The sequence below is a fragment of the Papilio xuthus genome, unplaced genomic scaffold (assembly GCF_000836235.2).
Source record: "Papilio xuthus unplaced genomic scaffold, Pxut_1.1 DF824888.1, whole genome shotgun sequence".
Taxonomy (NCBI): Eukaryota; Metazoa; Arthropoda; class Insecta; order Lepidoptera; family Papilionidae; genus Papilio; species Papilio xuthus.
This window is the reverse complement of record NW_013533761.1, coordinates 119,140-135,260: the sequence shown is the minus strand read 5'-3', so window position 1 is coordinate 135,260 and position 16,121 is coordinate 119,140. Positions and strand designations below refer to the sequence as shown.

The 16,121-nt window shown below is 36.2% G+C and overlaps 1 protein-coding gene and 1 pseudogene across 2 annotated transcripts; both read right to left on the bottom strand.

Moving 5' to 3' along the window:
* Nucleotides 1–1,381: 1,381 nt before the first annotated feature.
* LOC106127242 (putative inorganic phosphate cotransporter) lies at nt 1,382–8,729 on the bottom strand (annotated as a pseudogene).
* Nucleotides 8,730–9,523: 794 nt separating this feature from the next.
* On the bottom strand, nt 9,524–15,783 carry LOC106127087 (putative inorganic phosphate cotransporter). 2 transcript variants are annotated; one of them, XM_013325062.1, is made up of 11 exons: nt 14,497–14,634; nt 14,065–14,186; nt 12,837–13,016; nt 12,586–12,724; nt 12,291–12,508; nt 11,545–11,694; nt 11,145–11,277; nt 10,896–11,020; nt 10,461–10,580; nt 9,938–10,067; nt 9,524–9,641 (listed from the first exon to the last, which is right to left on the bottom strand). In XM_013325062.1, exons 1-11 carry the CDS (start codon nt 14,576–14,578, stop codon nt 9,610–9,612), a joined length of 1,431 nt encoding a protein of 476 aa, XP_013180516.1. In that variant the 5' UTR covers nt 14,579–14,634; the 3' UTR covers nt 9,524–9,609. The 2 variants fall into 2 exon arrangements, with proteins under 2 accessions (XP_013180516.1, XP_013180517.1); XM_013325063.1 differs by lacking the exon at nt 14,497–14,634 and adding an exon at nt 15,551–15,783 and having other exon boundaries at nt 9,525–9,641.
* Nucleotides 15,784–16,121: the final 338 nt, after the last annotated feature.

Genomic DNA, 16,121 nt, shown 5'->3' with positions numbered 1-16,121 from the left:
AATTGCTGAACAGCAAATTATTTACCGAAAGCTTAACAAAAAGCATGAGCGATGACGATGTAATTTAAGCGGGCAACAATGGCGGGCTCCACGATCGTCAGCTGCGACGATGAAATGAAAAGAATTAGTGAAACAAAAGAAACGCAATATAATGAGCGCGTGACGAGGGACACCTCAAAAGGGTTTTTTTACAAATGTTGAAGTCAAGGGTAGGCAGAGACAATACGAGTTTCGTTTATTTAGCCTGTCGTCTGTGAGCTAAGTTTTAATGTTTAATGATTTATATAAAGTAGACAGAGACATACACGTGTAAGTTTATGACGTAGAAATCTAGTATTTTAATATTTTATCCGCATTATTTTTGTTCATAATTTTGGTCTGTTCATAAATAAATACTCTGAGAATGATAAGAGCGTGTTCCCGTTTACTGCCGGGGGCTACAGTGTTATAACTTGCGCAAATTGCACACGGGCAGGGAGGTGATGCGCGAGAGGGCAAACTGTGTCCCTTTTATCCTGTTCACCCATCGCACCCTTTGAGCGCTGACAAAAAATAATATTCTTCTGGTATAAAACAAAATATTTTGCTTTACGTAATAGGAAAAGACAATTTCAAAAATCCATTAATAAAAACATTACATACAGACCCCTTGTATATTGTTCTCGTCATTTTACAAATTTTTATATTTATGGAATTAATGTTTTTCGTAAATCCAAAATACCACAAAAGATAGCGCGGTTACATTTATTTAATTCACATATTTTAAACTCCTCTCAGGATTACATTGCGATTTTCCGATCGTAATATTATGCTGATTAGGTACTTACTGCAAAAGTAAGCTATCTCAACATACGATACGTATATGTAATCATTTACAGTAAAATGAAATACTTTTCTGAATGCAGAGTCTTTACAACCCTCATTAATTAAAGGTGCGCCCAACTTCCGGAAATTTAAAAGGGGAAGCGAACTCGCCAGCCCCCTGACACAATCTTCACATTTTAAAACTCAAAAAAGCCCGAGGGTAAAGGCATTTACCAAGTATAGATATACTTAAATGAGGATTTACGAGGCCATTAGAGGTTTAAAAACATTACAATATTTTTAAAAAAAAGACGTATTTCTTTTTCAGTTATTTATCGCATACTTAATTATAAAAAATATTTTAAATGGCCCACGACACTATAAAGATCCAATAATACAATACAAGGTATAATAAAAACAGTTATTTTTTAAATAATTTAATCACTTCAGTAAGTTATGTTAACTTATCAATAACGGACATTTCATGATGATGATAATACACAATTTGAAAATTAATATACATTTTTTACATGAAATTTTTTTCTATGGTTTTTCACACAGAATAATAGTCTCACACTTTTTCATTCCTTCATCTCGCACCAGCTTCAACTTAAATACAAAAATACTGTAAATATGTGTAACTTACATATGCTACAAAAATACTTAAAACTAGTAACTTATAAAGTAAACTATATTTAAGTTGGTGAAGTTTTCAATCAGTCATGTTTTCTCGAACACGCGTACTTAAATTCAAACTCTGTTCAGTCGTTAAACGAAGAAGTCGGTTATTGACTTTGTTATTTATTTTCTTGAACATCTGTCGATGTTTCTGTGAAAAAAAAGGAAAACAGGAATTAGAAAATGCGATAAAATTTTAGGACATAAAAAGCATGAAAATAGTATAATATTATCAGATAAAACAAGTCCTTTATTTTAGAATCTTCCTCAATAAACCTGTTATCAAAGATTTTTTTCTATACGAAAATGAACTACAAAAAATACCTAGTAAATTCACTAACTCGAGCAAAATATATATAATGTTTTGTTCGCTCGTAAAACCAATATACTTTCATCAGATGTGACAAAACAATGTTTTCTGTGAACACTTCACAAGAATATACATTGTCATTGAATATATAACATTATATAGTCTATGAAACATTGAATTGTATAATATATAAAGAAAGATAAAAAGCGGCGGTGTTACCAGTCTCGCCAAATAGTGCGTGTAGTTCGGAATTAGATTATCTGTTTTGAAGGATTTTTACATTTTGGAATATTTATAACTTATTTGTTTTACTTTTGTTGTTCTACTTAAGACAATTGATGATCACTTTCTGTTTGAAAGTTTCATTGCTTGCTTGATAACACCTCGGCTGAAAACTAACCTTCGTCAGCTCTGTCCTGAGGTTCGTTCCACGGCTGCTTCTCCGCAGTCACAAACAATATGAAGAACAAGTTCGTCAGGAAGTAAATGGCCGACGCCAGGTAGAACACTTTGTGCCACTCGTAGGGATCCGTCTAAATACATTGATTATTTTGTAAGTAAATGTTAAAGAAATGTTAAATTTTATTCAAACAACAAGAAATAGATCTCATCCAAAAAAGTGTGGACATCTAACAAGAAAGAGAAAGTAAATAAGTAATGATTGAAATAATATAAGCTTATCTCGCCTCATCCTGTATGATCCAGCCACACACGAGCGGCGCCACTATCGAGATAATGCTGGCGAAGAAGTTCGATATGCCGATCAGAGACGCGCTGAAGTTCGGCGCTATGTCGATGAAGATAAGCTGAAACACACAAATATTATGTATATTGAATAAATTAGATCATTTTATAACAATAAATATATTACAACATCAAAACAACCTGACATTGGCGAGAAGGTAAGCAACAAGTAACAAAGTGAAAATAATTTTATGTTGAAGTGTCTTGTTACATTTAAATATGGGATTGATTTTTTGAATGGTGTTCGTAAAACAAGGCAAATAAGCTCAGTCATAAGGACGCTAGGGGCGTGTGTCGTAAAGTCGGCCGTAAATTTTAATGGAAGGGTTCACGTCCAATGAATATGAGAGCAGAATTTTCTCGTATAAGTCTGTTTACAGCTTTTTAAATGATTTGTTACAAAACCCTACAGTAAACGAAAATTTGGTTCAGATAAGGTTATTACGTTATAAAATATTAACATTTTCCTTTACCTAACAACCTACAAAAAAGGTCCTACGAATAGCGTAAATTGTTTCATAGTTTTATTATATCTTTCTTAAAAAATAATTAATCATTTACACTCTTTAGATATAGAATAAGTTCTGCGAAAATAAATAGTGTAAATATTTAAAATTAAATTCCCAGAACATCTTTTACTTTTTTAACGATTCTCATTATACAATCCAAAAGTTAGATGAAGACTTACCAGATATCCGGTGTAGTTGCCGGCGTTGATGCCCACTGTGACAGTCAGCATGATGACCGCCATGGTGAGGTTGCCAGCCGGCGTGTAACACAGACCTATCAGCGCCACCGCCGGACCCCACAGACCTAAAGACAATCATAAACATGTCATAACATGTCAAATCCAACCATAATTAGATATAGGAAAAAGAATATGCATAAATATCGATTTGCAACAAGAACGAAGAAGATAAGTGAAGTAAATAAGAAGAAATAGGAGGAAAACAAACTAGTGCCTACATCCAGCTAAGAACCAGTTGCTAGCTTATTATAATGCATTTAATAACGGGCTCATATGATTTTCCTTACTATATTTCCTTTTATTTCTGAAAACTTCCATATCAAAACGTTGATTCACTCGTTTATAATTTACAATTAACTTTAATTTTAATTCTTTTTAAATGATAAAAAATGAATAGTATTATTTAGTATACACATAAAGTGAGTTTACCAATCGTATTGAAAAGTTTCCTTGTATTGGTGACGCTCAACCAGTTCTTCCTTATCAATAAGTCGGTCATCGCCCCCAACGGGAAGCTCAGCAGGTACACCACCAGGTACGGCAGAGATGAAAGCATCCCATTCTGAAACGTTTCATTTCATGTAAGCTTTCTAGCTTTAATTTTTGTTATTCTAGTGGTCCTGCTTTTCTTTACCTTATTCATTATCTGTATGTTGTACGAACATCTAGAGATTGAAGAGTTTTAAATTTTCTCCATGACGTAATTTTCAACGAACTGCAATGCATTTCCGGCGGCGGCATCAGTGTCTCTATACACTATAGATTACCAAATGTGACTTGACTTGCGACAGACTTGTGATAATGTTTCGATCACATGACAACTTAACATCTTGTGAGATTATCTCCAATCACTTTGAAAAACAATGTTTACTCAAATGAATATATATTTGGTTTAAATATGATGCATGTTCAATTAAAAAATTTGGCTTCAAAGCAATTTCGAAAGTAGGTAGTTACGCAAACCCCTAATACTTAGTTTAGCGTTTAAGTTATGCTTAAATTCATATGTCATGTGTTACCTCTGGCTTACCGTTTTAATATCCATGCCGAGGACTTTAGACATGTATGTCGGTATCTCAGTGAGCAGCGTGAAGAAGCCCCAGTTCTGTCCGCAGTGGGCCACAATTGCCGCCAGGAAGGGCAGGCTGGTGACCACGCTGCGCCACGGGGTCGGATATCTCTGTACAATTTACTAAATCACTGAACTTTCCACTCAACTTCTGAGTTACTACGTTACAAACCAAATATTTGTACAGTTGCATAGATCACAAGCATTTGAAGATGTCTATTGCCATATTATTTCTTTACAGTCTATTCATATTTTATAGTCGCACAGTCAACAAAAATAATAATTAGCGTAATAGTATGACCACTTCGATTGAGTGTCAAAATGATAAATTAAGTTTTTATTCTAACATTTCATATTATATAATCGATGGAGATGGAGCATACTTTTCCATCTCTTTCTTCTCATTTTCTACAAAAATAATCCTATCGATTAAGAAACTCTTTTCAATATTGTTGTTTATCGATAACAAAGAGAAATGTAAATAGAAAACAAGATGTAGTAATGTAACAACATGTAAGTAATCTTGAATCTGTAATAACTATTCAAAGATGTACAAAATAGACAAATATGATTGATGTGTCGGCGCGCGGAGTGCTGAAGCGCAACTGAAGGTCGCGGTGTGAGGGCGCGCGGGGCGGCGGGTGAGGTCTGGAAGGGACCCCCGCGCTGCTTCCCCGCCGGTGGTGCCGTAGTACGGAACATACTGCCAGGGTCAGGCTGAAGATCTGGATCTGAAGATTGTAGATATAGATGGACGCTTCATGAAGTCCGTTCTTTTGCCACTTGATGCGACTTGATGCCAGTCTAAGGTACGTCATCTTGTCCTGTGTGCAGACTGGTGGCTGGATTCCCTTGTGTATCTCTGCAGACGTTGAAGGTTATGGAATATTGAGTCCAAAATGCTTCTTCAAGTGAGTGATCGTCCATCGAGGAAGTGATGGGTATTAAGGGAGGGAAGGTAAGAGGAGTATATGGACAATGGAGTTAGATGATAGGCATGCACCTCGCGTGCAGCGAGGTTCCTCCCCCCTCCGCCAACATGTTTAACGAAAAAAAACAAAATTATTGAAATTATGCAATGATGTTGATAAAAGATAGAAGATTTTTTTTTTTGTTAAATGATGATGATAAAAAATGATGTATGTATGTATATATATGTATGAATGTATGTTGATGCGTATGTAAAATAATGAAAATAAGTGCCAGATACAAGATAACCGAGAAATATGTTGCAACTGGACGTTGCTCACCCAACCTGGAATATATGAAATCCCAGGACACATCTGCATCTACTAATATGAATAGCGATGACAAAATGTGAGAAGAGGTCGGCTAACTGATCTAAGAGGCTGCTGTATAAAGATCCATAAACGTGCCAGATACAAGTCAACCGAGAAATATGTTGCAACTTGATGTTGCTCACCCAACCTGGAAAACATGACTTCCCAGGACACATCTGCACCGACTAATATGTATAGTGGTGTCGAAATGTGAGAAGAGGTCGGCTGACCGATCTAAGAGGCAGTCTATGAATGTGTTAAAGAATGTACGATGAAAATTTAAGAATGTATGTAGGTATTTTGTGTAAATATGTATGTTGATATTGCCTAAATGTGTTAAAGAATGTATGATGAAAATGTAAGAATGTATGTTTGAATGATTTTATAAGTTTGATTAGGTATTTGCTTTGAGTATAAATCATTGTAATAAAAAGAATCGAATGTTTTCGAAAAAATGACTTGTGCTCGGTATATTGAAATTTGCAAGGGTCTAAAGGTCGCATGCAATGGCTGCGCGCGCGCCGACTATGCGACAAATAACTACCGAGTTTACAAGAAGTAATAAGATGGAATGTGAAATGTAAAATGAAAGAAAAAAATTGTCTCGTACAAAAGGGTCAAAAAAAGGAAATAAAAAGAAAGGAATATGGAACGGACTCACAAATAATGTCGTCTTCCTTATTTTGATGGTGATGATGATGATTCCTTTTTTGCCGGTTGAAGGACCATATGTTGTGCGAGTGGACTGTATGTTGTAATGAAAGGCTGGTAGGTTGCTGATGATTGTAATAAGAATAAAAGATGTACAAAATAGACAAATATGATTGATGTGTCGGCGCGCGGAGTGCTGAAGCGCAACTGAAGGTCGCGGTGTGAGGGCGCGCGGGGCGGCGGGTGAGGTCTGGAAGGGACCCCCGCGCTGCTTCCCCGCCGGTTGTGCCGTAGTACGGAACAGTGGACATCTCTCGCGTGACTGATAATGTCCGACGATGTAGCTTATCTCTTGTCAGCTATAAACAGGAATCGTTTTCTTATATTTTGACGTAAGTTAGGTTAGACAATTGCGTTACTAACCTTATCAATCGATTTAGCGCGTGCACAACTGTCGAGATATCCTTCATCATCAATTATGTATTCCAATAAGTGTCAATTTTTGTTAGAAAACTTTGGCATACTCAGATAGGTACCAACGTTACTACCGAGTACTGACCAGTCTATACAAGTTTCATCAAATTGAACAAAAATAACGGAATATACAAGTTTCAATACCGAGGAGAATGAAATGGTCCTTCCCTATGTCTGTACCCATTTGCGTTATTAAACAAAAATAAAGCAAACCTTTTGTTCTCCTACTCTTCCCAATGACACCTGAATATATTTGTTCATTGGCTGAGATGGATTTGCTGGTCTCTGGCGAGGCAGAGCCGAACATCAAGTAGCAGACGACCCAGATCGCACCGAGCAACGCGTTTGTGTAGAAAATAGCCTCCCAGCCCCAAGCTGAGGCTATGAATCCCGAAGATATCAGCTGCAGAGCTACTCCAAGCTTCCCACCTAAAATATTTTATTATACTCGTAATTAGTAAATAACTTAATTAAATATTAAAACTGATTCATTTTTTATTTTATTGATACTTAAATAATTAAGATTGTAACCTAAAATAAAAACTACGAAACTCAGCTGGACATTACGAAACAAAAGTGTTAGAAATGAATAAAGTCTAAGCAATGTGTATGCAGAAGCTGACCTGCATAGATGACGTTACAGAGGCGGCCCCTCTCCTCGGAAGGTATCCACTGTGTGACGAGATGGTGCGTGGCGGGAAACAGGAACGCCTGCGAGAAACCCTGCAGCATGCGGCATGCGCAGATCAACTTCCAACCACCCTATAATTATTTTAACTATTAATACTCTTTAGTTTTAAAACTTGGCTAAAATAGAAAATAGAAGATAACAATATTTCTTGACAAAATAAATGTATTAGTATTTAGTGAAATAAAGTTGATGTTTACTTCTAAGGACTAATGTCCGGTAACGATCTCCAGGATAATAGAAAGTATGTATTCATTCAATGCTGTTGGTACCTTTTTGAATTCTATGTCAAATAGATGTGAACTTCAAAGTGACAAATTTAATTGTTTAATTGTAATTTTTGGTTAAAAATCTTTACTTAAATCCTCGGAGCGTTGAAAGAAAACAATTGCTACTTACGAGCTTGGCAGCTAGTGGCAGTAACAAAGAGACTGCAGCATTGACGGTCATGGATATGGTAAGGAGAATCTTCCCGCCATAGCGGCGAGACAGCTCTCCCGCGGGAATCTGCAGCATTATGTAGCCCCAGAAGAACGATGACAGGATCTTAGACTGCACGCTGTGACTCCATTCGAAGTGCTTAACAATACATCAAACTTGAGATAAATTATACATTTATATTGGAAAGGTACAGGATAATTTGCTATGGAAGTGAATTTCGGTATTATTCGACAGAGTTTTAAATTTCCCTTAATTCTATATTTCGGTGAAAATTTCCTAACGTACTTTACACAAAAGCATTGTGATATTATCTTAAGCGATGTTTGCTATTACAATTTATACTCTTTTGAGAAAAAGAGCACCTAAAAGCGAACCGCGTTTCCGCGCAAATTGGATATTGTGAATGTTTGTGGTCCTCCAATTAATTAACCACCAAAATGAAGAAGAAATAATAAGGTGTAGATATGATGTAACTGACGTCCTCTTTGTTGGTGTCGGTCATGTCGACGATGGCGAGGCTGATGTTGACTCGCATGCAGTACAGCAGCAGCATGGACAGGAACAGCAGCAGTGTCTGCGTGTGCCGCGTGCCCAGCCCCGCTGACAATACACATTACATTTAACTTCCTAATTAGTAAAATACCTAACCAGAGTGACATGGCTATGGAGTGGTGTATTAAAATATTTTATAAATTAAAAAAAAAACGAAGCTATAAACTCACGTGAGGCTACAATTCGATCTTCAACAATTTTCCCCATTTTATGCCCCTCTATATATATTTTTGTTTCTGAATAAGTAAAAAGTATTTAGTAAAGCAGTGGTCGCCGGTCGCCGGTCGCCGACAGCGCTGTACTTTAGAATAAAAGTCGGTCTACGTTAATTTATAAATTGATCTGAGTGACGACACAGTTTATCTCACAGATTTAGTCAATATTTATATCTGTTACATTACAATATCTTATCATATTCCCTTCTTTCTGCGTAACTGCTGGATTCATATGCAAGTACAATACATTGAAAAACTTTTAAGTGGTTTGAGAGCTTGTACAGTTCTGTAAAACCTTCTTGTTGTACTTCAAATATAAAAGATTAGCTTTTTTTCCTACTTAATTTTGGGCTAAATAGGAATTTACACGTAAAGTAATGTAAGTGTGACCGGTGGCCCATGCGAAGATGTCTAACTTTCTAGCTGACAGAAGACAGCTGATCAGAACATTAGCTTGGTTTGAATAGGCTAGATAGTCGCTGATAGAAGCCAATTATTGATCAAAGAATAGCTAGCGATTATCGGGTGTAAATATTAACCTTTAAGAGACGCGATAGGTTTTTGTCATCATACATACTGTCGCACTGCTCTGCACCGCACCCTCGATACAGCTCATCGACCGTCCGTGTTAATGCGCAAATCATACATCATGGAAACGCACGTTTATCGGACTTTTATCTTAGGAAAAATTTTGAGTCCTCTTCCCCTTCCTACTCTTATTAAATCTAATTCTAATTAAAGGTTTTTAGCAGTTGTTACACAATCTGTGCCTGTTATATTAATAATAAGCTGCAATATTTGATTAATTTCTATAGTATCACAATAAAAAAACAACTTTATAAGTCTTTAATCTTTTATTATTTTTTTCTTATAATTTAAATAATTCGTACATATTATAAGTGTATTTTACAATAGTTCAGGTACAAAACACACGTCAGTCGTACGCTCCGAAGTATTATTTTTCGACTGGTTTTTCTGCGTTCTCCTCTGAAACAAAAATTTAAAAAAAAACTTTTATATCAAATCGGATAATTTATTCGTAAACCTAATTTCAGTTAGTTTATTCAGTAAATTCAGTATTTATATACATTTAATAGTTATTTACTTATAATAATTTTGAAAAGCCACTAACCCTTACCAAGCTTATTTTTTCCTTTCATTCTAAGATTATTCATATTTGGATTCAACTCCAAAATGATCGATATCTGACAACTACCTGTGTTAAAAAGCTCGAAAATTTAATAACTTAAAAATCGTGTATGATAATTTTTAATAAAACAAACCGGAAAGATTTTCCTCTGGGTCGTTCCAGGGCTGTTTGTTGGACGTCGTGAACAGAACGAAACACAGATTTGTACAGAAGTAAATGCCCGACGCTAAAAAGAACACCTTCCGCCACTCCGCTGGGTCTGTCTGTAATTGAATTATATTAATTAACAATTTGGTTTTAAGAACTTAACGTTAACAGAACAAACGCTACGTATACAAAAACAACCTTTCATCTGTCAATATATTTGAAGCAGATAAAGCAAATCTGCTCAGTTGTACCAATTCTTTGGTTATTTAAACTGAGAAAATGTTTTTGTCTCATACAACAAGAAGAATTATTAATCACAAGTAGCCTAAGCTTACTTGGAATACCTACAATAATAAATAGTAAATTTTGAACAGCGAGCTGATATTTTATAAAAAAAATGTCAAATGAAATTCAATGTTTTCACGATAGAGGAAAGTAATAAAATAGGTGAATGAACATAAGCTGCTCTTCAATATGTAAAGAGATTTATAATATTTTTATGAAATTACCTCATCCTGTATAATGACACCGCAAATTAAGGGCGCTATGATAGATATTATGTTAGCGAAGAAGTTCGAGATGGCCATCAGAGACGAACTGAAATTTGGCGCCAAGTCCACCAAAATTAACTGGAAAAAAAAATCGTTTACTTAAAATATGAAGTAAAAATGTGTAGTATGTCATTTTTTCCTCTTTCTCAATCAATGAAATTTTTTAAATGTTTGCTAGTCCCTTGGCCGGCAACCCAGCTGCGTTTCGTGAACGTTCAGTTCGATCACTTAACACCGCTGCTCGTTCGACTCCTTCTTTTATAAAAATATCTAACATTCCTTATATATTTCCTTAGAGGAGGATGCAAGGAAAGAAGGAAAATTTCATGCTATTGCATCCTCCTCCTGTTTCGATTAGTTTAACCATGATTACCTCAATACGCGAACACTCACCATGTAGCCTGTAAAGTGACCCGCGTTGATACCCAGCGTCAAGGTCAGCATGAGCACGGATACCACCATGTTGCCCTCGGGCGCGTACGAGAGACCGATTAGGGCCAGAGCCGGACCCCAAAGACCTACAAAATTTTGCAAAATTATTAAAATGTAGTTATAAAAGAGGATGAAATTGTAAAAAGAAAGCATAATCTGTATTCATCACTTTGCTTTTATACGATTAAGCAATATTAATGATAAAGTAACCTATAGAATTGGCCAACTTCCTGGTGTTGGTAATGCTGAGCCAGCGGCGCCTGATCAGTAAGTCGGTGAGGAAGCCCACGGGGAAGCTCAGCAGGTACATGGCCAGGTACGGCAGAGACGACAGCACGCCGTTCTACCATTATATTGAAGTAAACCAATTTAAATGAGAATCAGAAATATTTAGGGTAGCGTTTATGATACTCTCCTTTACGCTGATTATATTAGATTCAATGCCCTAACATTACACATAATATCAATATATATAATAAATACGTATATTTTTATTATTGAATCAATATGAAATCAACATCAAATTGCTGCTTATCTTAAACTTCACCAAATTAAATTTTAACCACGAGACAGAGACCACTTTAAAATGATACGCCTTTATAATACAAACCTGTTTCAGGTTGACATTCAGCACTTTGGCCATGTACGTGGGCATCTCCGTCATGAGCGTGAAGAAGCCCCAGTTCTGTCCGCAGTGCGCCACCACGGCCGCCCAGAACGGGAAGCACGTCACGATCTTCGGCCATGGAGTGCGGTGTTTCTGATATAGCAAATACTTCATTTATATATTGTGCAAATTACAAATATACTTAATTCATAAAACGTAAGATATTATTCAATTCCATGTTAATTTGCTAGCAAAGAATCGTTTGACTTCATTAAAGTACCTGAATAAAAATATTTGAAAGAATACAAATTCTTATTTCATTATATTTATCTTAATGTGATCCTCGCTCACAGCTCGAGACTGGAGGAGAGATCGTCACAAAAATTTCTTATGCAAATGTTAAATTTTACAAATGTATTTCGCTTCATCAAAAATCCTTTTTCCCGGCGCCGAGATAAGTGTAATAAGGAATCTTTCCAGCGTAAGGGAGCAGTAATGAGCTATTTTGCTATTCCCCTCCATGAATAATTCAGGTGCTAGACATTACACTTGCTAATGAGAGCACGCACTTGTTGTCAGACGTCGCGCCGGCAAAATCACCGAATTACCTCAAATTGTATTAACTGATTCAAGCATTTGGCCACCACTTGGACGTTAGAAGATATGCCAGAATATTGCTATAAACAGATGACGTAGGATAATGCTGTTTTACAATTTTAGACAAAAATAGTTACTCAATATGTAATTACCTTTTGTTCTTCAGTTCGCCCTAAAGACGTTTGTATATATTTGAGTTCATGTTGTGAGATCATTTTGGACTGCTCGGGCGAGGCGGCGCCGAGGAAGACATATGCAGCGGTCCACAGGCCGCCCAGCAGCCCATTTGTGTAGAATATCGCCTTCCAGCCCCACGCAGATGCTATGAACCCTGACGAGATGAGCTGGATGGCTACGCCCAACTGACTGCCTGTTGAACGAGCAACATTGACGTCACATGATCGATGAGAACTTGGTACTAATTAATTACAAGTATAATACACATACCAGCATATATGATAGTGCTGAGTCTGCCCTTCTCCTCGAGCGGTATCCACTGACTGACGAGGTGGTGCATAGAGGGGAATACAAATGACTGTGACATCCCCTGCAGAATACGACATACCACCACAAACTTCCAGCCGCCCTGCAACACACATAAATTTTAACCTTTACTTCACGAAGGGAGGGTCAGCAGCATAGTTTTTCGGCGGTTTAATCTGAACCAAATATCTGAAATCAGTATACAGCAAACTTACATAATAAGCAGCAGTTGGCAAAATCAGAGAAACGAGCGCGTTAACACCCACGGAGACGGTGATGAGCGCTTTGCCGCCGAAGCGCTTGGCCAGCTCACCAGAGGGCAGCATCAGCAGCACATAGCCCCAGAAGAACGACGAGAGGATCATCGACTGCATGCTGTAGCTCCACTCGAAGTGCTGAAAGAGAACGCAACATCCCATATTTCATACTACACTATAATACTTGGGTGTGCTTTTGCAGATTTTTATTTCATTTAATCACACCTTAAAATATGCGTAAAGTAAACAACATTTGAAATATATGCTTTATAATATCTTGGATTAGAATTTCTATAATTTTACGCGTAGACAATGTCACATCACGTTTGTAATCTCAATAATATTGGTTTTTCCCCAATGGTTATTGTTATAATATTATGAACAACTAATAATTTACGTTTTTGTCATTTAATGAATTTTTCTTCGCTGTTTGTGGCTGTACTAAATTTCTTGGTACATTTGTAAGTAAAATAGAACTTAGTTGTGCCGAACATGAATATTTCCACTGTAGGAAATTTTATGAATGCAATAAATAAGGTGAACAGAGATAAATCAGCGTATGACCTGAGCGAACAAGCGAGCGAGCCCCCACTCGCCGACACTCGCGCTGCGGTCATTGCTTCTGATACGTTAATGTCAAAGATACCGAGCTCTATATCTGCAATTGTTTAATTGCATTGAGTAACTTTACATCAACATAATTATTTGTGTGACATAATTGTCCCGATATGCAAAGTCGACTAAAAAAACAGTTGTTTTTTCATTTTAGTACATAACACAATCTGCTTAAACTTTGCATAGATATTCTGATGTGTTTGTGTGAGGAAAGACCACCTAATATATTGCAATCAATTTGAGCCATCGTCACTATAATATTCGTCATTGCAACTCTTGTACGCAAAAAAGTAGATTATTTGATAATTCCTGACAAATGTATCTTTATAAGATTAGCAGTAAGATTAAATAACAGAGACAGTCACATCAAAGATTTAACAGATAACTAGGCTGTCAATAATAATCAATCTGTGAAATAAACTGCATTTGATCGAGATCATGATCGCCAGATTAATCTGCACAACGTGTGAAAGAAACGTGATCGAAAAACGAAATCATGTGGATTGTGGATTAACAACCATAGCAATATCGTGTATCAAAAGCTGTATAAGATAATGAGATGAGAACTTACGTCTTCCTTGGTAATGTCGGTCATGTCGACGATGGCCATGCTGATGTTGACGCGCATGCTGTACACAAGACACAGCGCCAGGAACAGTAGGAACGTCTGCAGGTGACGCATGCCCAGACCTCCTGCGGATGTCAATATCATTGCATTTAGCTAATTATTTAGTAAAAGACATTCAACATATAGCTATTCATCAATAGACAGGACACTACAAGTCGAACCCTACGCTCGAAAAAACTCTACTACTGGTAGAGTTCCCTTTATCTAGTTCGACACTAATAACAGTAGTACTGACGATTATTATGCTTAAAATATTTAAGCAAAATTGTAATGTCCACTCCATATTCTTTGGATTTAGTATATGAGTGAATACAATAATACTACAGCAGTTGCTATGTAACATTTGCCAATGTTTACTGCAGTGTACGTACATACCTCGAAGACTGCCATCAAAGTGTGAACGATTTGATTGTATCGGTAGTAAGGGGGTTATTTCATTAATTTCGTGTTCACACATCGTGCAATATCTCACAGACTTGTCACTCTCGCACTTGCTTCATATAACTGATCTAAATTGTAACCGCATTTTGTTTGTGTTTGTGTTTGTAAATCAGATAAGTTAACGACTATTCAATCCTCAACTCACTTAATCACCATAAGTAAACATAATTATGTATTAGAGAATAATGTATCTTCTTTATATTGTAACGAAAACTGTATATATTTGGTTGCTAGATCAACTAAATTTATCTTCCTCCCCTGAACGAACTAGACGCTGAATAGATATTGTATATGCGGGATTACAATAGACCGGGGCATTGTTAAACATCCCTTTTGTTTTCTCATGTTCGTATGGACGGAATGTTACACGAAAGAGGCATCCCTGTAGAATTGCATTGAAATTACTCAATTTATTTACTGGGTGTGAAGCATTACGCCTTTTTGCAACCTTGATAATCATGTCTACTTTTGTAAAAATATTGACATTGCTAAAACAAATCGGCTCCTAACCCCTTTATTGTTTTTGATTATTAGATGCATCCACAGTACAAAACGTTACGACACACACATGACATCCGAATTTCATTGTCGATTGATATCACTACTTTTATCTGCAGAATATATTTTTATCGACAAGGATTGCAAGAGAGTAACACCATTCATAGATAAATAAATTCCACGTTGATAAACTGAATTGCTTGCAGTCCACTAAATTCAGGCAAGCACAAGGTAGAGCCCCACTAAAAAGAGACTGAAGAACTGAGCTTTTTCCTTTTACTTGAACCTGTTTTAATGATGTCGGAAAGCAAAAAAAAAAACAGTGTCAGAACGATAGGCTTTTAAGTGCTTGACGGGTACGTCTTTAATTAATTTTATTTCAAATCTGTTACTGTTTAAAATTATTTTAATCACTATTTACTAAATCAAGATGGGAACTCATTTGAAAATATTAAAGTACATTAAATGAAATCTATTTGGATAAACTTACTTGGAGGAACATTTTCAGCTTCAGTTATTTTGCCCATGTCGATGTGTGGCTGCGTGTTTATTTCATCAGCGGAATCTTATTCGCGTCACTTGTCCGCTCCGAGTAAGATTCCAAGCGATGTATCGATCTCTTAAATGTCCGACAACAACTAGAGATTCCATCAAATAGCTTTTTACACTACAACATATCACAATCTGTCAATGTTTATCTTGAATTGTTTTGTGAGCGATATTTATGTGAGATATTAATTCGATGTGTGATGTTTTTGCGATCTGTCGCCGTATGTACGTCTCTCCTCTCACGTCATTGCAACTTTTGTTAGATCTTAATCGCAAATAATATCCATTATTATATGATATATTTTTATACTGTCATACGTCATTACAAAAACATATTATTAACTGAGTGCACTGTTTTGCTAATATTTTAAATCAAACTACTCAAAAAGTTGTAATGTTATGTTAACTTCGTCAAATAATTTGGTTCGTCAGTTATAGTGTTTATTACAAGATGTTGACGCACAAAAGCATTATTTTAAAATAATATTCTGTTATTTCATTACCACACCATA